This window comes from Myiozetetes cayanensis, unplaced genomic scaffold (assembly GCF_022539395.1).
Source record: "Myiozetetes cayanensis isolate MyiCay16 unplaced genomic scaffold, myiCay2020 scf29, whole genome shotgun sequence".
NCBI lineage: Eukaryota > Metazoa > Chordata > Aves > Passeriformes > Tyrannidae > Myiozetetes > Myiozetetes cayanensis.
Genome location: NW_026087510.1, coordinates 4,354,714 through 4,375,764, shown reverse-complemented (window position 1 = coordinate 4,375,764; position 21,051 = coordinate 4,354,714). Strand labels below are relative to the sequence as shown.

General features: G+C 48.8%; 1 protein-coding gene across 2 annotated transcripts in view; it reads left to right on the top strand.

Annotated features, from left to right (window-relative positions):
* The window catches only part of SORL1 (sortilin related receptor 1), a 43,235-nt gene extending 31,595 nt beyond the window's left edge, over positions 1–11,640 (top strand). For both annotated transcript variants that reach the window (XM_050322783.1, XM_050322781.1), the window contains exons 33-48: positions 152–280; positions 1,257–1,383; positions 1,930–2,099; positions 2,348–2,460; positions 2,764–2,868; positions 3,814–3,886; positions 5,053–5,135; positions 5,387–5,483; positions 5,995–6,179; positions 6,620–6,739; positions 6,820–6,984; positions 7,769–7,943; positions 8,386–8,492; positions 9,075–9,267; positions 9,402–9,614; positions 10,099–11,640. In XM_050322783.1, the coding sequence (XP_050178740.1) occupies positions 152–280; positions 1,257–1,383; positions 1,930–2,099; positions 2,348–2,460; positions 2,764–2,868; positions 3,814–3,886; positions 5,053–5,135; positions 5,387–5,483; positions 5,995–6,179; positions 6,620–6,739; positions 6,820–6,984; positions 7,769–7,943; positions 8,386–8,492; positions 9,075–9,267; positions 9,402–9,614; positions 10,099–10,166 (2,123 nt within the window). In that variant the 3' untranslated portion in view covers positions 10,167–11,640. The remainder of the gene's footprint in view (positions 1–151; positions 281–1,256; positions 1,384–1,929; positions 2,100–2,347; positions 2,461–2,763; positions 2,869–3,813; positions 3,887–5,052; positions 5,136–5,386; positions 5,484–5,994; positions 6,180–6,619; positions 6,740–6,819; positions 6,985–7,768; positions 7,944–8,385; positions 8,493–9,074; positions 9,268–9,401; positions 9,615–10,098) is intronic.
* Positions 11,641–21,051: the final 9,411 nt, after the last annotated feature.

The window sequence follows — 21,051 nt, the reverse complement described above, 5'->3', positions numbered from 1 at the left end:
ATGCCAGGACAAGACACCCCTGTGACTGACACATCAGCCTGAGCTCCATCCCTGACACCCAGTGCCTGCTTGGGAAGCAGCTCTGGCCCTGCAAACAGCCCAGTGAGGGAACTTCCCTGCCTTGAGTCCTGAACTGTTCTGCCTTTTGCAGCTACCCAGAGCACCCTGTCGTGCCCTAATGGTTACAAATGTGAGGATGGAGAGGCCTGCCTCATGCTGACAGAGCGCTGTGATGGATACCTGGACTGCTCAGACAGCAGTGACGAGAGGAACTGCACTGGTGAGCAGCAGCCCCCTCCCATTTCTCGTGCCCTGCTCTGTCAGCACACAGGGGTGCTCTCCTGGACACGAGACCTTTCACTCACAGCATCCTTGACTTATCTGCCTCTGTTCAGTTGTCCAAGCTACTGCCTCATCCATTTATCACTGGGACAAACTCCACATCCAGCTTCTACACTGGCAATTTGTCTTCCAGTAGCCCCAGACACTGAAAAAAACCCAAATCATTTTAGGAGGGTTAGGAGCAAGGCTGTCTATTTTACATGGCCCACAGGGGAAGCAATAGTCTCCTGCTCTGTCCCCCTTTGCAAGGTGACCCTGGGAGATGTGGCACGTGCCCTGCTGCCATCGCTGGCCCTGCCAGGCTGGCCCTTGGTGGCCCTGTGGAGGCAGGGGGGGCACAGCCTGCCCTGGGCAGATAATGGTGATCGATCACTCCCTCTGGCCACGAGCTCCAGCTGCCCTCCCACTGAACTGCTTGGGGGCTGAGCATCAATCAGGTTTAGTTCTTTAATTAAATATTGATTGGGAGAGGCTGGTGGGTTCAGGGGAGGGGGAAGGAGCTGCTGGGATGCACAGCTTGGCTGCTGTGCCAAGGGGAAAGCATCTCTTTCCCCTTGGGCAGCTTGTCCTGCCGTGCCTGCCCATGGGCCCACTGGGTTTCATTTCATTTCCAGCTGTTTAGGGAAAGCAAAGCTTATCTCAGGGGGGGAAAGAGGTGCTTTCATGGTGCAGAATAAAGACAACCAAGACATTTGAGGTAGAACTAAGAGTACCAGGGGTAAATTCCTGCTCTGAACTGCCTTCTGCGAGCCTGCTCTTCTCCACTGATAACCCCCACCTAAATTACACACCTCATCAGAGTGGTGCACACACTCCCTTCAGTCAGTGCTGTTGTTTGTGGAAGAGAACAGGCCTTTTCTGGGCAAAAGGCCTGTTTCCCTCTGGCAGACTCACTTTCCCCTTTGCCTGCTCAGATGACACAATCGTGTACAAAGTCCAGAACCTCCAGTGGACGGCTGATTTCTCCGGGGACGTCACCCTGACGTGGGCCCGGCCAAAAAGGATGTCCTCCACCTCCTGTGTCTACAACATCTACTACAGGTACCTCAGCCCCTGCACTGCATGACCTGATGTGTTGGGTAAAAGCCAGGAGAAGCACGAGCACAGGTATCAGGGTGCCTGTGTTTGCTGCAGAGAACTGTACAGAATCAGGCCTGAAAGATGCAGAGCTGCTTAATCAAGGTCTGCTTGGAAAATCTGCTGAGATTTGGGAGCAAAGGACGCCCAATATAGGTGTAACTAGAGGGCATTTGTGACAGGCTGTATTTGTTTCCTCCATGACTGTTTACTCTGACAGTAAAGTAGCTATAGCCTTTTTTTCCCCCACTTGGGTCTTGCCTTTGTGTGACCATTAACAACAAGAACAAAGACAATAGAATAGCAGTTATAGAAAAGCTCAGAGGCTTTTAAGTCACCAAGCTATGGCTTAATTTAGGCTTTCCAATGGCAATCTTTTCAATCTGATAGTGTGGCTTTACCAAAAAGAAAGCTTTTAAAATACATAAATAAATAAATGGTTCCCACCCTCTGGGACAAACTGTGCCACTGAAACCATCCTGACCCGAGGTGTGCGACTCTCTCATGCAGGATGGTTGGAGAAAGCATTTGGAAGGTTTTGGAAACCCACAGCAACAAAACCAACAGCGTTTTGAAAGTCCTCAAGCCTGACTGTACCTATCAGGTGAAGGTCCAAGTGCAGTGTCTGAGCCGGGTCTACAACACCAACGACTTCATCACACTGCGGGCACCTGAAGGATGTAAGCAGAGCTGCCCAGCTCCTGGCAGTGCCCTCATTCATGCTGCTTTGGCTTAGAAAGTGGATACCACGCTGGTATCCCTGTCATGAAGTAAAAAAAGGCCTTTCCATAAGCCTGGGATTTGTGCTGGACTGGGAAAAAGGACCATCCACCCCTTTGTCCCAACCTTTCAGGGCAACCCTGATTCTCCTTGTGGGATCTGGACACGCCACTGTGACTGCCACTAACTCCTCTGTTTCTCTCCCTAGTACCAGATGCTCCCTTCAACCTCCAGCTGGCCCTGAAAAAAGAAGCTGAGGGGGTGGTGGTGGGCAGCTGGAGTCCCCCCGTGAACGCCCACGGCCTCATTCGGGAATTCATCGTGAGTCCTGCTGCCCCGTGGGATGGGGACAGCTCAGTGGGATGGGGACAGCAGCACTGGCTGGCCTGTCTGAACACAGGGGGTGGGCCTGCAATAAGACACTCTGTGGAGGAAATATTCTGAGAGCATTGGGCAGGTGGGGAGGAGAAATGCTGCAGGGCTGCAGCACAGCCCTGGGATTCGTAATTTCATGCCTGGCTCCCTCTCTGAGCTGTCCTACTCCTTCCTGCTGACATTTGGCACAGAGAAACCCTGTGGTGTTGCTGACTGGGGAGCCCTCATCCCTTGTTTTGGTGCTCCCAGGTGGAATACAGCAGCAGTGGATCCCAGGAGTGGTCATCCCTTAGAACCACCCAGAACTCCACGGAGATCAAGAACTTAGAGGTCAACACGCTCTACACAGTCAGAGTGAGTGTTTCCCAAGCTCTGTCCGTGAATGTTCTCACCACTTCTCACGAAATATTCTGAGTCCTGGCACAGTTAAGTACTTGCTAAAAAGATATCTTGTTAAAATCCTGCCCTTTAATGCCAACCCACACCAGGGGCTTGGCATTTGCACTGCTAATGTATACAGTTTCAAGGCCTGAATTAAGGCCCTTGATTTGCTCCTTCTCCCAGAAGGCCAGGCTGTATTATAAAACCCTCACTCCTAATTGCCCATTCCAATGTCACTGCAATTGCACTGGATCTGGGCCAGAGATAAATTTGGTCCTTAGTGTATCACTGGGAAAAGAAGCAGAGATCTGCCTGTGGGGAATGTCTGCACAGGGGAGAGGTTGGGTAATTATAGACAGAAGCAATAAGGATAGGAAATGAAAGTCTGCACAGTCAGCCCTGGGAAATGTGTGCTTTGCCATTGTCCATCCTTCCTGTGCTGGGTGAGTTCTTGGGAAGTTCACTGGGAGGTGGGATAAACGTGCCCCCAAAATTATTCTCACAGCTGGTTGGAGCCAGTCTTTCCTCCCGTGGTATTCCTTCCCAGTATAATCTATTCCCAAATAACTCCTTAGAACTGGATTTAGTGCTTGCACGGACTTCACTGGCACAGTTCTTACCTATACTATGGCCCATGGAGTCCAAAGTTCCTTATCTTGATGGGCTCCTCAACGATCTCCTAAGAGACCAGTTATCTGCAAAGAGGCTGCACCTCCCTCCTCTTAGATTCCTTTAATTGACTTTAAGCAGTCTGCTTTATCTCTGTATTAAGCATTTTACTGCCAAGTAATTAAGCTATTGTTTGCTTCAAAGTCCTTTTCCCATGAGCTCTGCCAGGTCTGTAACCTTGCTCTAACCTCATCCTCCTTTTGCATTATACAACGTTGCTCGTGTTAACTCACCCTCTTCTTTGAAAAGGTTGCTGCAGTAACTAGTCGAGGAGTGGGAAACTGGAGTGATTCCAAGTCCATAACCACCATAAAAGGCAAAGGTAAATGTTGTTGTTTCAGTCAAATCAGACAACACAACAGAAAAAGCAGAATATCAGAAGTGTCAGCATCAGCAGGCACAACCACCTTCTCGTCCTTTATTCTCCCTGTTGAGCCTTTTACGCTGTTTTAACAACTTTGCTGTACCATTTCACTCTACTTGAGCTGCCTCAAAGTTCAGTGGCACATCTGGCAGGGCCACTGACTCTTCCTCTGAACTCTGTGGCACAGAGGATGGATGTACTGCCCTGGAACTGGGCAAGGAGCCTGTACAGAAAGTGCCCCTCTCTCCTAGACTGCAGATGGATTCCCTCTGACTTATGCAGGACAGATCCTGCCTTCAGATTGGCAAGACATTACCATCAACTCCTTTGCTCCACTGGCTCATCCTTCTCCCTTTTAGGTTATGAGTATGATGGTTTCTGTATCTCCACCAAAAAACCATTACATGCTCCCCAAACTATCACAACACTACAGCCTGACAGTGGATACATTCAAACAGCACATTAAACCATTTCCTTCCCAACTTTTTTTTTCTTTTTTATTAAATACCTTTTGAAACCGTTTGTATTCGTGCCAGATTTTTCATCCAAACTCACATCCCCACGTCAAAACCTTCTGCTAATTTGTTAGATAAAAGTGCATCCTCCCTGTGCTGACATAAATAAGGGAGAGAAAACACCGGGCTACTGAAAGTGCAGGATTCAGATAATGAGAATTACCTGGTGGTTAGAAAAACAGGGGTAAAAAGAACAGAAATAACTTTCACTTGAGGTTTCTCATGAGTGTTTGACAGCTGTCCCTGCCAATAGCTCCTCGCCAGCTACTCAGAAGCTGTTAACTGGGATAAGAGCTCATCCTGCTGGGCTCAGGAGTGAAATCCCTTTGCCCAGACCTCTCTAGTTCCACCCTGCACTTGGCAAGGCGCAGATAAGGCAGCTTTTAGGTGGTTGACTTTAAAAAATGACGGAGGTACAACATGCCAGTGACTTCCCCGGGTACATGGGAAGAGACAGGCAAGGGTGGGGCTGGGAGGATGGGGGTTTCTGCTCTGAGACCTGGGTTAAACTAACCCCTAAACTAAAGCCTGTATTTTATCTGTCCCCTCTCAATAAGTATTTTTATTTCTTTATGCTGTAATAACAGGTCTTTCTCTCTTTCCTTCCAGTCATCCCTCCCCCTGTCATACACATTGAGAGCTACAACGAGGACTCCATAAGTTTCAGCCTAAAAATGACCACTAATATCAAGGTAACATGTTTTCACCTTTCCTTCAGGGCCTAAAATACAAGGCCTGCCCTGGGTAAATGGTGAATAGTGGATGGGATAAGCTATCACCACTCAAAGCTTTGCTGTTCCTAGATATTTCCTGCCAAATCACTTCTTACTACTCATAAACTGCCCTGGGGCTCTTAATTAAGATGGAAAATACAATGCCAGGGGTGGCTCTTTCACTGTGTGAATCACAGTGAGCTCATGTTGTGTGTCCTTGTGCTTGACAGGTCAGTGGTTATGTTGTGAACATCTACTGGACATTCGATACCCACAGGCAGGAAAAAAGGACTCTGATCATAGAAGGAGAAAAGTCCATCCAAAAAGGTAAATTCTGCACAAAGTGTAAAATTCTGCTTTAGCCAACACCAGACAGGCAGGTTTATGGAAGGCTATAGGTTTATCTTTTCCTTTTTTTTTGCAACTAGTTTCTGTTTAGGAGGGAGTAAATCTGGAGAGGACCAACCAGCAAACCCTTAGCCTCTGTTTTTAGGATTTGGAGATTTCAAGCAGATTTGGGATTTACCCCCATTCTCGTCATACAGGATTTTATATGTGGTTCTGTTTCTGACATTCAAAAAGGAGGAGAAACAGAACAAAGATTTCTTGGGCTTGTATACAGTACATGTGGGAAAGCATCCAGACAGAGAAAAGCACAGGCTGGGTTAGATCCCAGAGCCCCAGGTATAAAGAAAATTACTCAAAAGCAATGAAAGCACAAACCAGGAGAGGCAGGGTCTAAGACTGTCCGATGCTGCTGACCCTCCCCTCGTGCTCTCACCCTGCCCTTGCAGTGCTTTGCCTCACCCTAATAGTGCACGTTTCTCTTCTTGCTCAGTGGCAAATTTGACAGCACACACCCCCTATGAAATTTCTGCTTGGGCTAAGACGGAGCTGGGTGACAGCCCTCTGTCTTTTGTGCATGTGGTGACCAGTGGGACAAGACCTGCAGCCCCAAGCCTCAAAGCCAAGGCCATCAACCAGACAGCAGTGGAGTGCAGCTGGACCGGACCCAGGAATGTTGTAAGGCACCAACTCTTTTCTCACCAGCCGTGGCGGTGTTTAGCTCAGAGCCTCAAAACACTCTCAAAATCTTAAAAGGGGTAATTCTGTTGGCACTGAATTCCAAGGCCCTGAAAATTTTATGCCCAGAAATGAAGGAAAGCACCTGCTGCCCTTTAAGCAGAAGCAAAGAAAGGCTCCTTGTCTGTTCAGTGGAGTGGAGAAGTGGTTTAAGTACAGAGAGCGTGATGCTCCAGCAGTCTTTGAGTTGACTGCTGTGTTATCTGAGCTGAGCCCAGGATTTCCAGGTGGGGGAGTGCAGAACTCAAGAGGGCAGATTGAACCTGAACTTGGGCAAGAGGGAGGAAAAAGCAGGAAAGAGGGTCTTTGCTCTGCGTCCCTAAGGAGTGAGCAGCGATGCTCTGGGCTGTGCCAAGCTCTGCTGGGGCTTTCCTCCACAGGTCTATGGCATCTTCTACGCCACATCCTTCCTGGAGCTGTACAGGAGCCCCCACAACAGCACCACGAGCGCCCACAACATCACGGTGCTGGTGCAGCGGGACGAGCAGTACCTGTTCCTGGTAGGCCCTGTTCCCACTCCCCCCTGGGCATGCACTGGGGGCTGTAACTACATGAAAGCACAGCACTTATCCCCTTCCAGGTGCGGGTGATGTCCCCCTACCAAGGGCCACCCTCTGACTACGTTGTGGTGAAGATGATCCCCGACAACCGGCTGCCCCCGCGGCACCTCCACTCCGTGCACACCGGCAAGACCTTCGCCGTCATCAAGTGGGAGTCACCCTATGATTCACCTGACCAGGACATGGTAACACCTCACAGAGCCCTCTCCCACCCCTTTGCATGCAAAACCCTGGCTCAGAGGCAGATCCCTGCCCTGCTGCTGATGGGGAAATCTGAGTTCAGGCCTGCCCTACATGTAAATAGTCACCATCAAGGTGCTGACGCCTCCAAAACCCTCATTTCCATCAGCCCAGGACTGCAATATTCATTTAAAAAGAGTCAGGTCTGGGATATCTATTGCTGAGAGAGACTGAAAGCACCCGTGGGTGTGTGATAAAACACTTTTCTGGGCTTTGGCTTTGCCCAGGAGAGTAAAGCTGGGCTGGGGCACTGCCTCCAGCTCCAGCCCCAACAAAGCCCAGTTGTGTTTTCTGGCACTCTGGCTTAATGGTCAGGTCTCACTCCACTCAAGGCAAGTAATTTTCCCAGCAAGCTTCCTCCTCCTATTCTATTCCAGAGGCTTCAACAGCAAAGGTTTGAAGGCATAAATCTTCCCAGCAGAACTGGAAACCTTGACAGGGCAGGAGTTCTCACTGAATCCTTGTGATTCACTGAGAAACACAACCTGAGGTTTTCCTCCTGCCCTCATCTGTTCCAGTAACTGCACGTTCTGTGTCAGTAAACACTGATCTCGGGCAGTGATCCAGCAAGAGGCTTGGAATCTCACTTCCCAGGCTTTCTGTAAGGGACAGGAATGCCTTAAGGCAGATTTTGCCCACTTGTCTAACGTCCTACCACTGTATGAGATTGCTGGCAAGTCTGCAGGAAAGTGAGATGTTGCCCTGTGTGTGCCTTTCCTCCCCTTCCAGTTATATGCCGTGGCAGTCAAAGATTTAGTCCGAAAAACAGATAAAATCTACAAAGTGAAAACCCGCAACAGCACGGTGGAATACACCATCAAGAAGCTGGAACCAGGAGGGAAATACCACGTCATTGTTCAGCTGGGAAACATGAGCAAAGAATCCAGCATGAAGATCAACACAGGTAAAGGCCACCCCACCCCACCCCACCCCACCCCTGTGCTGGCTGGATGTGCCTGCATCACTTAGTCCTCTCCCACAGCCAGAGCCCAGCTCTGAGAGGCTTCCCTGGAGCTCCCAGGGAAGGGGATTAAACCCCCAAACAACAGCAGTGGAGAGGAAGCCTCTCAAATGGTATCCAGGGAGTTTTGCTCCTGCCACATGGGGATGGGAAAGACACCAGTTTGGCTGGCTGTGTACACACCATCAAGTACCATTGTGGTCCTACCATAAAAACTCACAAGCTGCTACCACCAATTTACACACCCCGAAATCCCTTTTGCAAGCAGGGTATTGTGCTGATCCCTAAAAAACACTTAAGTTTCAGAAGTGAGCGCACTGCTGTAAAAAGGGAAGTGTCACCAGTGTTACAACCTCACCTGCTGCCACCCTGTCTTTGTTTGCAGTTCCACTGTCTGCACCGGACGCCTTAAAAATCATAACAGAAAACGACCACATTCTGCTTTTCTGGAAGAGTTTGGCCTTAAAGGAGAGCAATTTCAATGAAAGCCGGGTAAGTTGTGCTGTCCCTCCTGCCCTACAGAGAGTGTTTCAGGCAAACCTAGAGCAGAGTCACTGCAAGGCTCCTTTATCTAAAATCCACCTCAGTGTCCTTCATGAGCCCTCTGGGCAGAGCTCACTTACATTCCTGTCACGACTCAGGCACCAAAGCTGATAGATCCAACCGGTCACCTTTTGGGAACACGATTATCCTCTTAGAAAAGGACAACTGTGTGGGAAGGCTGGGAATAAGACACTGCCCTGCTGGCTGGGAAGTGTATTGGTGGTGTCTGAGAACTGTTGTTATCTTCCTGATGTCCAACCTGAACCTCCCTGGGCACAGCTTGAGGTCGTGTCCTCTCATCCTGTCACTAGTTACTTGGGAGAAGGGAGACCTCTCCTCCCTGAACTGGCCAAGGTCAAGGCACACACACAGGGATTCTTGGAGGAGGCTCCCCCTTGCTCCCTCCCAGCTGACAGCCCAACAGATTAAATCCAACCCAGATCCAGGAGGAAAAACAAGTTTCGAAGCCCTTTTGGAAGGCGCAAACCCGCCCTCTGCAACCGAGCGATTTGGGGTTCGTGTCTCTCTCAGGGCTACGAGATCCACATGTTTGACAGCCTGATGAACATCACAGCTTATCTGGGGAACACCACAGAGAACTTCTTCAAGGTGTCCAACCTGAAGATAGGCCACAACTATTCGTTCAGTGTCCAGGCCAGGTGCCTCTACAGCGGGCAGATGTGCGGGGAGCCGGCCACGCTGCTCTACGACGAGCTGGGAACGGGTGAGTCCCTGGCTTTTCCCACAGCCCTCCTTAACAAAGGCTCACGAAAGCCTCACAGACTCAGGGATGGGAGCCCCACACACCGGAGGTGTGCTGTGGGCACCAACAGCACTCCTCTCCCTCCCTCCCCGCAGGTGAGGACTCCTCTGCCGCCAAATCCGGCAGATCCACGGACGTCGCTGCCATCGTGGTGCCCGTGCTGTTCCTGCTGCTGGTGACCCTGGGGATTGGCTTCGTGGTGCTGTACATGAGGCACAGGAGGCTGCAGAACAGCTTCACTGCCTTTGCCAACAGCCACTACAGCTCCCGCCTCGGCTCGGCCATCTTCTCCTCGGGGGATGATTTAGGTACGTGGCCCTCGGTGTCCTGGGGTGGGTTTGGGGACAGCCCTGAGGAACATGACATCCCTTGGCGTCATGGGATGGATCTGGGGACAGCCCTGAGGAACGTGACATCCCCTGGTGTCGTGACAAGGAATTTGGGGACACCTTTCAGGCCGTGAAAACAGTGCAAGAATTCTTTATCATGCTTCGGGCCACAGTAGAGATTAAAATCTCTACGGTTTGATTTTGTCCTAAGAGTACAAAGCTGGCCTAGAATACGTCATAGGATCGTTGAGGTTGCAAAAGACCTTTAAGTTCATCAAGTCCAACCCTCAAAAGTTTTCCCAGCCCTAAAATGCTTTCACTTAAACCGCTCCCTCCAGTGCAAATCAGTTAAAACCTGAATATAACACAGAAAAACCAGGCATATAAAAACCAGCACGAGGAAAAACCACAATATATGGTTTTTAAGAACACCCTAACACAGCTGTCTGGGTTTGTTTTTCAGGGGATGAGGACGATGAAGCCCCAATGATAACTGGATTTTCAGATGACGTCCCCATGGTCATCGCATGAAGGCGCAATTCTGACTGTAAAAAAAAACCAAATGGTGTAAATATTTTATTTGATAAAAATAGTTGATTGTTTATTTTAAAAATGCACTTTGAGTTGCAATACGTTATTTTTATATGGGCCAAAAAAAATAATAATAATAATAATAATTTTAAGAATACACTTTGTAGTAATCAACTGTGAATTGCAGACTAGGTTGGTTGAGTAACAAATTGCTTTGATTTAACATTAATTTAGTCTTACAAGGCTATGCTTGCTGGGCATGCTTTTAAGTCTGTGAGATATTTTCCGTTGACTAAATTGGCTACTCGTTTTATTTTTCTAAGACAAGAATAAATTTATTTAAAAAAATAAAAAATTCAGGAGATTATATATGTAGAGAGAGATAAGTAATATAGTCCCTGAAGGTTTTGCTTTTACTTTAGGAAAAAAAAAAAAAAATCCTTTGGACTTTGTTTTATATGGAAGTATTTTTGTTGTGTTAATTTATTGGGAAATCTGTTCGTGAACAGATTTCCAGAGTCGTCAGACATTGTACACATTATTGTGTAGAACATGTGCCACTTTATCTTGCAAGGCAGTAGTATCTTGGCATCCCCATCATTGTTCTTGCCATGGTAATAAAAATCCTTATTTTTTACATAATTTTTTTTTTTTCCTCCCTTATCAAAAAAAGACCCGATCTTTGAGCAGCCTCAGAGCCCAAGCCCAGACACTGCAGCACAAACTTCATGGAGGAGTTTGTCTTCCTGCTGCCGTGCCTGGAAGCCAAAAGCACCCTCACCAAGGGTCATGCAGAGCCTTTTCTGTGGGGGTGACAGCCCACGAGCAGGATGTGGGGTCTGATTATGCCTGGGCAGCAGCACAGAAAGGTTTGGGGTGGAAGGGACTTCAAAGATCATCTCGCTCCCACCAGCCCAGGTTGCTCCAAGCCCCGTCCAACCTGCCCTTGGACACCTCCAGGGGTGGGGCAGCTTTTGTAGCGCTGTTGCAGTGCCCAGACTTTGCAGTTCTGCCCCTCTACCTCCAGGTTTGCAGTGACAACCCCATCACACCCTCCCCTGCTGCCCAAACCCCCCTGGGGGGAACACCTGCAGCCACCGAGCTGCTGCTCGTCACCCGTGGCTTAATTAACCTTAATTAACCTGCAGTTTAGGTCTGTAGCATCACTGACAAAATCTGCCACTAGCACCTTAAAACACCCTCCCCAGGTAATCAGGGCACCTTTCCTCCTGGAGCTTTCCCTCAGATGCTGGCACGGTGGTGGGACGGAAGGGGGAGCCTCCAGTGTGCAGGACTGGGAAAGGCTTTGCTCCAGGTTTTCCACAGCCACACGGAGCAGTAATTACTGAACATTTAAATTCATTTGCTTTGCAGCAGGGATTCAATCCTCCCCTCATTAGCATTTCCTAAAAGCAGCTGTAGTTGCACCTTCAGCTTTAGGAAAAAAATTAAATATATATATATATATATAAAATATATTATTTTCCCATCACCAGTCATCTCACGTTTCCAGTAGACATAATCCTGGCTACAGAGCCAAGCAGTAGAAATGTCTGCATACCACTGTTGAGCTTTTTTTAGGGTTTTTTTTTGGTTGTGATTTTTTCTTTTTGTGATAGCAAAATGTGAATCTCACCACTACTTGCCAACCCAAGGGCCACGACAGGGTCAGATGTTCAGGGCTCTCACCTGTCCGTGCTCTCTATATATGCAAAACCTCTCGCCACTAAATACAGCACACACTGTCTTGTCACACTGTTTCCTTTGCTTAAAACAAGAGTATTTTTTGCTGTGTAAATTAGGTTGTAATTGCAGTCTTCCTACAGATGAAATGAGAGAGGCCAACTATGTTTTGATACGCAACTGATCTGTTTAATTTCACAATAGGAAACGTGTAAAAAGTTGAAGTCTGGATGGTTTGATACTCTATAGAAATACTGACTCTATTTTCAATTACTGGTGTTAGCATTCCTGGTGACAGATTTTTTTCCCCCCCCCAAAGCTGGGACCAAACTAGAATCAGGTTTTTATAAGTAGCAGCAAGCTTGCAGAGTTGCAATATTTTTACCTTGTTAGTGGGTCGGGTGCTGTTCAGGAGTTAAAATTTTGAATAAATCAACCCAGCACACATAGCTCTGTTTGCCTGGAGTTACAGCTACATTGAGAGACCAGAATCTGACCCAGAGGCTAAACTAGTCTTAAAAAAAAAAAAAAAAAAAACAAACATAAATCAAAAATGTGATACAGGAAAGGAAGCTTAAAAGCAGAGATAAAGAGTACTGAACTCCTTCCTTGTAAAGCAAATCTTTTTGGCACAGGTAACTGGAAAATTTTGGAACAGTATCCCAGGAGCTGGTACCTCTCTGGTGAGAATTAGCAGGGGTTAAATCCTGATACTTTACTCCCCCAGGGGTGAATCCTGCTCCAGTGGACAGTACTGTAACACTCCCCAGCCCTCCCAGACTTTCCCTTCACTGCAGAAATCACCACTGTGCTCTCAGCAACTTCACAGGGCTAGTGTATTTTATATATAGATAGATAGATAGATAGAGAAGTCTAAGCTCCAGGTGGGGATTGAGCAGATTAGATGCAGTCCTGGGTAAATTGTATATTTTTATGAACTTTTGAAGCACGGAAATCTTGTTCACGGAGTCATATAGGGGGTGGGAGGGTTCTGCTGTATATAGGGTCCATGGATGTGGATGTATATTTTGTTCTGGTTTCCTTTCAGTAGCCTTATGCAATGTGACATGACTCGTTGCCCTAATTTTTGGGAGGTGATTTGGGTTTGCTTCATAGGGAACCCAGTGAAATGCTTGGATCTGTATGTTAAAAAAAAAAAAAGGGTATAGAAATTACCCTGGTTAGGAGGAACTTAATTCCAGTTCATTCGTGTTTGCATCCATTTCAGATTTCCCACAGATGCCCGTGGGTACTCTCAAGTCCATTTGAAAGGCTGAACACAAAAATCTGGTGGGGTTTTTGGACCGTGGATTGCTTTGGGTTTTTGAAGGCTTTTTGGGTGTTTCTTTTGGGAGGTGGTTTGTTTGTTTGTTTTTTACCACAAAGGAAAAGGAGGTGCCATTTTCCAGCCTGGAGATCTGACCACCCTATTGAAGGTCAAAAAAAAAAAAAAAAATGGATCTTTTCAAGCCTGAATAAATCCCAGCTGTTGGTTGGAACCTCTGTAAAATCTCCCTGCACCCACCTCCTCGGAGCCCAGCACCCACTCCGGGAGCCAGCTGAGACAGGAGCTTCCACCTCCTCTGGGGTTTGGCTGACAGCCTGCACCCCAGGTAAACACTCAGAGGAATTTCAGAGAGGGGTGAAACGTGTCATGTTGTCCCCAGGGGAAAAGCCTGCCTGCAGATATTGAAGCTGCAGGAGAGCCGGCGTGCTGTGAGTTCACGCCCTGTCTAACCCTGCCATAACTTGTTCCATGTGCTCCTACCTTGACACAGCGTCAGCAGGAGGCAGCTGCAGAGCCAGGGCTGGGAAAAGACTATTTTCCTTGGGCAGAGATCAAGTTACATATGGATATATAGGAGCCCAGACCCAGCCAGGAAGGGGAGGAGAGAGCAGAGAGGCAAAGCTGGCTCCCGACATCCACGCCATCCATCACCTTTCGGCCTGGTGGCCAAAGGACCTTTGTGGTTGATGGTCACCTTGGTGGTCACCACGTTAGTTCACTCATCCTTGTTTCCAGAGTCACCAAGAGCAGCCCCAGCCTCACATAAACCACCAGGGAAAGGCCACCTGAGCCAGCAACCCTCCCAGGGCCCATCCCAGTCTGGGCTTGGGATCTCTTTGTAGGGCTCTGTATATGAGTCTGTGTGTATGAACGTGACAAACTTCACCTCCTTTCTCTTGGAAATGTGAAATGTGTTCAGGAAAGACCAAAATAACCCTTTCTGAAACAACTTTCGAGTCTCCTTCAAATGGACTTGAGAAGGGAAATGGTGCAATGGCTTAGTTGCTTTTGGACCCAGAGAGCATCTTCATTCCTGGAACTAGCTGTAATATTATAATTAATCCTTCAAAACATGCAGCAGTCTACAAGCAGCCAGGCTCTAATGAGATTTTTAGAGGTAGTGTCAACTATTAATCTGGTTCCTTAAGTGAAGTTTAATATTATACCATCAGAATTGCTACTCTGTGTCTTGTTTGTTGGGTTTTTTCCCCATTCACTGATTTTTGCTATGTATTATTGCACAATTTTGAAGGAATTTTTGTCTGTCAATTTTTTTTTCCCCCCACTTAATGATAATAATAAAAATGGATTGGGTAAACAAAACAATTTCTGAGATTATTACCTAACCTCTGTGTGTCTAGTGCAATGCAAAAGAGGCTTTTCTCTGGATGTATTTTTGGTTTACATTAGAAGGATGCATTGTATAACTTACCAGGATCATAAGTCCTGGGGTGTAATGGATTAGAAGGGACATTTAGGGACACCTTCCACTTCCAAGCCCTGTCCAACCTGGCCTTGGACACTTCCAGGGATGGGGCAGCCACAGTTTCTCTGGGCAACCTGTGCCAGGGCCTCACCTCTCACACAGTAAAGAATTTCTTCCTCACATTTCATCTAAACCTGCTCTCTGCCAGTTTGAAGCCATTCCCCCTTGTCCTGGCACTACAGTTCCTGGTGAAACTGCAGAGATAGGAGAAGGATGATCAGAATCAGGAAAATGGATTTTCCCTACTGTTGCTGGAATAGGTTGATCCCCCTGGGAGGCTCAAGAAGTTACACCTCGTTCCCAGGCACCTCTAACTTTCTGTTAGAGGAGCCAACGTGACTCTGAAGCTTCAGTGGTGTCACTGAGAAAACTTTTATTCCATCAAGATTTTCTTCCTCCCCTGAAAAACCTGCAGATCTTTACAGACGGGAAAGATTTCCCCCCTAATCCTTTGTTTACCACCTTTCAACATGGCAAGTTATAACATTTTTCCCCACATGAGAACCCATCAGGGAGGAAGATTCTGGTTGCTGGAGGAGCTCTGGTTGGAGCACGTGGCACAAACCCATGCAGGAGGCCTGGATCCAGGCTCCCTTCACTCTGCTGCTCCTGAAAATCCACTTTTCCCTCACAAATAACACCAGGGGATGCAGGGAGGGGAAATGTGGATCCTCCCTGCAGGAGCAAGGAAGCCAGGTGGAAATGCAGCAGGGCCAAGACTGGAAAAGCCCTTCCCAGCATGGGTTAAGCATTCCACAAAACAGACAGGCTCTGATCTTGAGGGAGAGCAGCTGAAGTTCTGGCTCGCTGCTCCTCCTTTGAATAAGCAATCCCAGTGTCTTGTGCCAGACTCCTGAACGATTGTGTTTAGCCTTTCTCGGCAGGAAAGACCAAATAACCGGGGATATTTCACTGCAGAACTCAAGCTGGATTTTGGGATGGAGCAGCCAAGAGCTCCCAGATAGCCCAGCCCCTGCTCTAAGGAAGGAAAGAGAGCGTCTGTGGGAAGGAAAGACTCATGCTAACCATCAACATCTTGGCTCCTGCCACAGACCTCTCAACCTGCCAGATGTGGGATGCGAGAGAAATGGCATCTTCCAGGATGTGTGGTTTATTTCTTCCCTGTAAATTATAGGCATGCAGGAGCCCACATCCTCAAACTCTCAGAGCTGGGCTGACATCCTGCCCAGCAGATTTGCTCTCCCCAGGCCCTGCAGAGCAAAGCAGGGAGCAGCCCTGGCCTCTGATTTGTCAGAACACCTGAGTGGGGTTGTGCTGGAAAAAATCCCACAGCTCTGGAAGATGATGGAGGGCCATAAAAAGGGCCTAGACAGTGATTTGGGAAGGAAGGGCAGGAAGACAGTCAGTGAATGGGAGCGTGAACTGAGTAGGAGTTAATGAAATACATCCTGAAGCTGGTTACAACCTGACACTGGCTGTACAGGAGGGGAACGTTTCAGAGATGGAAGATCTGAGGCAGAGGTGGAAACCACTGACATCCACATCACCAAGCCTCACATCTCCCAGGTGGTTCAGCCAAAAAAAAAAGAAGGCTTGTTTTCCCTGAATCTTTCTGTAGCCAGTGGAGGGAAGCAGACACCCTCTAAGGAGGAATTCAGAACCTGAATGGGAATTTAGGACCTGAATGAGCCATTCTCAAACATTTTTCTACACATTTTCATTCCCCTTCCACTGCAAGAATGTCTGCCTGTGTATTCTGTATTTCCCCAAGCCTGATATCCCAAAGGGCAATGGTAAGAAGATGAAGAAGAGGTTGGAGGTTCCTCCTGGTCTGCGCTCTATGTACCCTTAGCCAGGATTCATCCTTGCCCAAAGCTGAGAGGGTCACTCCAGGCTTTGCCTGCAGCCAAAGATGAGGCAAAGCAGTTCAGAGAGTGCTTCCCCTTGTCTTAAAATAGGTCAGACTCTCTTTGCTATAAAAAGAGAACTCAAGGCAACCACCTCGCAGCGAGGCTTGTGACTGTTAAGACACCACAGCCTACGTGAAACGAATCCCAAGCCCCATGATCCGGGTGAGAACATCCCCCCTGCAGCCAGCCAGCCCCCTCCTGCTCCTGAGGCACACACCCCCTGCTGCAGGCTGCAGAGGGGACCTCGCCAAGCATCTCTGCTTTCTCAGCACCCCTTTCCCGAGCAGCTTCCCAAGGCTCTGCTCGTGCTGCCAGCACGGCAGGTCCTCCCCAACCGCTCTCCAGACTCCCCCGGGGAGGGCTGCTGGCCTGGCATTGGGTTAGGCTGGCTTTCTGAAAGGGCACAGCTTTCCTTTCCCCCCCTGCCATGGCTTCTTGAGATCCCTGGGAAAGCCAGAAACAGAAGCCCAGAGGCCAATTCCCAGCTGTGTGTTCAGTCACAAGACCAGCTTCGTTTTCAGCCCCGTTCCCCTTTGCAGCAGCTCTAAGGAACTCCCAGCCAGGGTGTCTCTGTGCCCAGGAAATCACCATGGCAGGCTCAGGGCTGGTAAAGACAATAGCATGTTTGGCTCATCCCTTTGGATCAGCCCCATCTCCAAACGTACTTCTCCTCCTAAACTCATTTAACCTCCCAAACCAAGAGCCCCCAAGGATGGCGAGCTGTTTGTTCCGAGACCAGATCTCCCGGGAGAGCAGGCACAAAAGAATAGAAGGCAGCCCGGAGAGAGATGGAAGAAGGGGGGAAAAACCGAGCGAGGGATTCGAATGCATCGCCCTTGGAGACCATGCCAATGACCTGCTAGAGCCCAGCCATCATAAATAAATAGGCTCCGTTTATTGTCTGGCCAAGCACGGTAATGCTTGAGCCGGTTCCAGCGGGTGGGGCCACGGCCGGCATCCTCCGTGCTGAGGCAAAACAGATGTCGGGTCACCCAGCGCCGGTTCTGTCGCGTGATTTTGTGCCGCATGCGGCTGATGGAGGATGGAGGGGGGGTTTGTTAAGGGCCAAAACCCCTAAAACGGAGCCAAAAACTTCCGCCGTGGTGGTGAATCCCTAAGCGAGCGGCAACAATGCCCGAAACCCGCGGCAATGAAAGCGCCGCGTTCCTCTCCTCCTGCGGCGCAGACACACCAGCCAGCCCCCAGAGACACTCACGGGAGGGCTGAGAGGGGGGTGTGGAGCCGGGAACACGCTCCATCCGCACCAGAACACATAATTCACTCTTTTAACCTGGTTTTTTTTATATATATATAGCTGATTCGGTCCAAAGCAGCAGTTCCCAGCTGACCCCACTGCCACCCGTGTGCAGTAGATGGCAGCAGAAGCTTTAGTCACTGGCCACCAAACTCACCAGGATCCCTCCTCCTCCTCCCCCCGCCTTTTTTTTTTTTTTTTTTTTTTTTTTTTTACTTTTTACTTTTGGTGGCCTCAAAAATTATTAGTTCCAGATGAGCTCCTGCCATTGTAATAGTCCATTTAACCCGATCCGCTCTGAGCAGAGTCAGCGCGAGTTCAAATGCGGCGTTTTCGCGTGTAAACTATACATCAGAGGCATATTTCTGCACGGGCTTTGGGCATTCCTCGTGCAGAGGGAAAGGGGAAATGCAGAAGGTTAAACCTCACACACACACCGTGGGCAACAATGGCACTTTGTCAAGCCAGCGCTGCCAGAGCAGAGCTGAACTTATGAATTGAACCAGGAACCTCAGGACTGCTTCTCCCTTTGAAGATTAGCACTAATAAGCCAAACCAGTGGGTATTTTGTTTTATAAGGAAGGAGCATTTCAAGTCACGTACGCTGCTATTGTTGGACACAAAACATGCACTGTCTCTGCCTGCGGTGACTCCAGCGACTGCTCCACGCTTGTCTTTTGCCGGGATTACCTTTATTTTTGTAATAGATTAAATTTACCTCCCACCATCTTCCAGGCCTATTAAAACTGATGACGTTTCCCAGGGCTGGTTACACATATATATGGTTTAAAAAGCCCCTATATTTGTACTCTTCTACCATCACATTTAAATTTTGTGCCTGGCGTGGATTCTGCATTCAGAAACAATCACCAAAACTGTTGGAATAAAAAGCGCTTCCCATATAAACGAGTTACATACAAGAGGTGCACTAAATGATTCGTTTCTAGTAAACCAAGACAGCTCTAGCACAACACATGGAATATTTCATGTTGTTTGCTTTTGTAATTCACTGTACACACAGCCTTTAATCTGAGGATCTCCGAGCACTCTGCACAGTTTAATTCAGGCCCACAACTGCCGTGTTGGGGAAGTACATTAAGTGTTGTTATGCTGATTCTTTACAGATGGGTGGACTCAGGGACTGAGTTCTGTGTTCCAAACTCCCCTCTCCCCATCCTGGATCGGTCCTTAAAGCTCTTCCATGTGGCCTCCGCAACTCCGACAGCCAGAGAAAATATATGGGCTTAAAACCCCAACCAAACAAGAAAACCTGCCTTCCTCGAGGGCTGAGCCTTCCAGTGACATGCTGTACCTGCAGAGCATCTGACCACGTTCCCACTCCACCAGTGTTGGTGGAAAACTGCTCTTCTGCCATGTGGATCAACACAGTGTTCCAAGCTGGGCTGTCCTAAATATCACCATCCTTCGTGCAATGGGTTAAACCTAAACCCATGTACTGACATGACCTCAGCAGCGGGTCAGGAGCCAGACCCCATCCCAAACTTAAACCTGCTGGGCCCCCAGATCTTTTGCTGCAGAGCTAGGAAGAAGAACATCCCAGCTTTTGGCTCCCAAACCCCCATTTTTCCACGGTATTCTCTCCTGCGGGATCTGCATGGAAACCACTCGCAGCGTGGAAGCCGCAGGACAAATGAATGGGAATTCACCCTGCCAGTGATATCCATCATGAGGCACAGCTCTGTGCAGGGGAGGGGCAGGCTCAGCCCTAACCAGCTGCACATGTACAGTGTCTGCCTCACCCAGCCCTTTGCCTGGGGGGTTAAACAGTTGCTAAGCCTTGGGAGTGGGGCTGTGCTCCCAGGGAGCAGCCGAGTCACTCCGTGCTCCTGCCCTCACACCTCACCCACTCGAGGCCACGACTTCCTCGACGGCCTTGGGAACGGGCAAGCCACCAGCCCTGGCCAGGGCAAGAATAGGTACTGAAGTCATTCGGCTTTTCCCAACATTGTTCCAGCTCTGGCTGCAGAGCAGATCTCCATCTCTCCCTTTTCCCCGTTCCTTCCCCCTCTCCTCCGCGAGCTCCTTTGTTCTCGTGTTTACAGCGGCATCGATTTGCTGTCAGGGAGCAACATGGCCTTGGAGTTTCTGTACACACAGTCAAAATCCAGCTGGCTGGAACCTGCCCCTCCTGCACCCTGACTCCCTGAGGTGGGCTGCACTTGGTGTTTCAGATGTCAGAGCTCCTCTCAAACCCTGTGGAGAAAAGGGGCAGCAAAAGCCGTGACCCCACACAGAGCCCTAGGGGAACAACACCTGGGCAGGGCTTGGTCCTTCTGCTCCTCTTTTTTACCAGCTCAGACTCTTGGGAGTGATCCTGTGTAGGGCCAGGAGTTGGACTTGATGATCCTTGTGGGTCCCTTCTAACTCACTGTATTCTGTGGTTCTGTCATCTGTAAGGTTTCAGTCATATTTTCCTATTATGGCTTGATAAAATCACCTCCCTGCTGCCTGCACAGAAGTTGGTTTTGCAGAGTAAGCAGCCCCAGGACTGCTGTCCTCTGTGTATTTTCAGAATAGATGTGAAAAATGTAAGGACAGGGCATGAATCTATCTCTCTCCTGGTCTACCAAGATGTCATCCAGCTTCTGGGGCTGTCCCAAAGCAGGGGGGAATCACTGCCAGCCCTGCTAATGCTGTAAAGAGGACCATGGGCTCCATCTCACCTCATGGGGGCACCTGGGGGGAAAAACTGCCAGTGGTCCCTATGCTGGATGATGCTGTGGCAATTTCCATGACCTATCAACAAGTCCCTATCTCGCTCAGCCTCCAGCCAGAGTTGCTCCAAGCCTCAAGTCTGAGAGTACCAGCCCTCTGCTCAGCTCTATTTACTGCCATTCACACCCCTCCCAGTCAAACCTGTGGCATCTCAAGTCCCTTTAGTGGCTTCCCAGAAGGCTGAAGCCCCCACTTTTACTTAGTTCCAGTTTCCAAATCCCCTCTCTTTTCCAAGCTCTGTTGCTTTCACCTGCTTTTGTTCAGCCCTCCTGTGAAAGGAGGGATTTGAAGGGTGACAGGTCTGTAAATATATCATATTGTCTGCAGAGGTTAAAAAAAAAAAAAGGCAGAGCAGAAAGAGTGATGGATATACTCTTCCCCTCCCTGCACTTGGGACAGATGAAGGAAGATGGCAGATAATTGCTCTTTATTGTGCCCCGGGTTCACCTGAAGATGAAGGAAGTGATAAGATTTCAATTAATGTCATTTAAGGTTCCCTGCAAGCTGTCCCGTTCCTTTCTTGGCTTCCCTCCTTCTCTGAAATTGTGGTCCTCAATGGCTGCTTT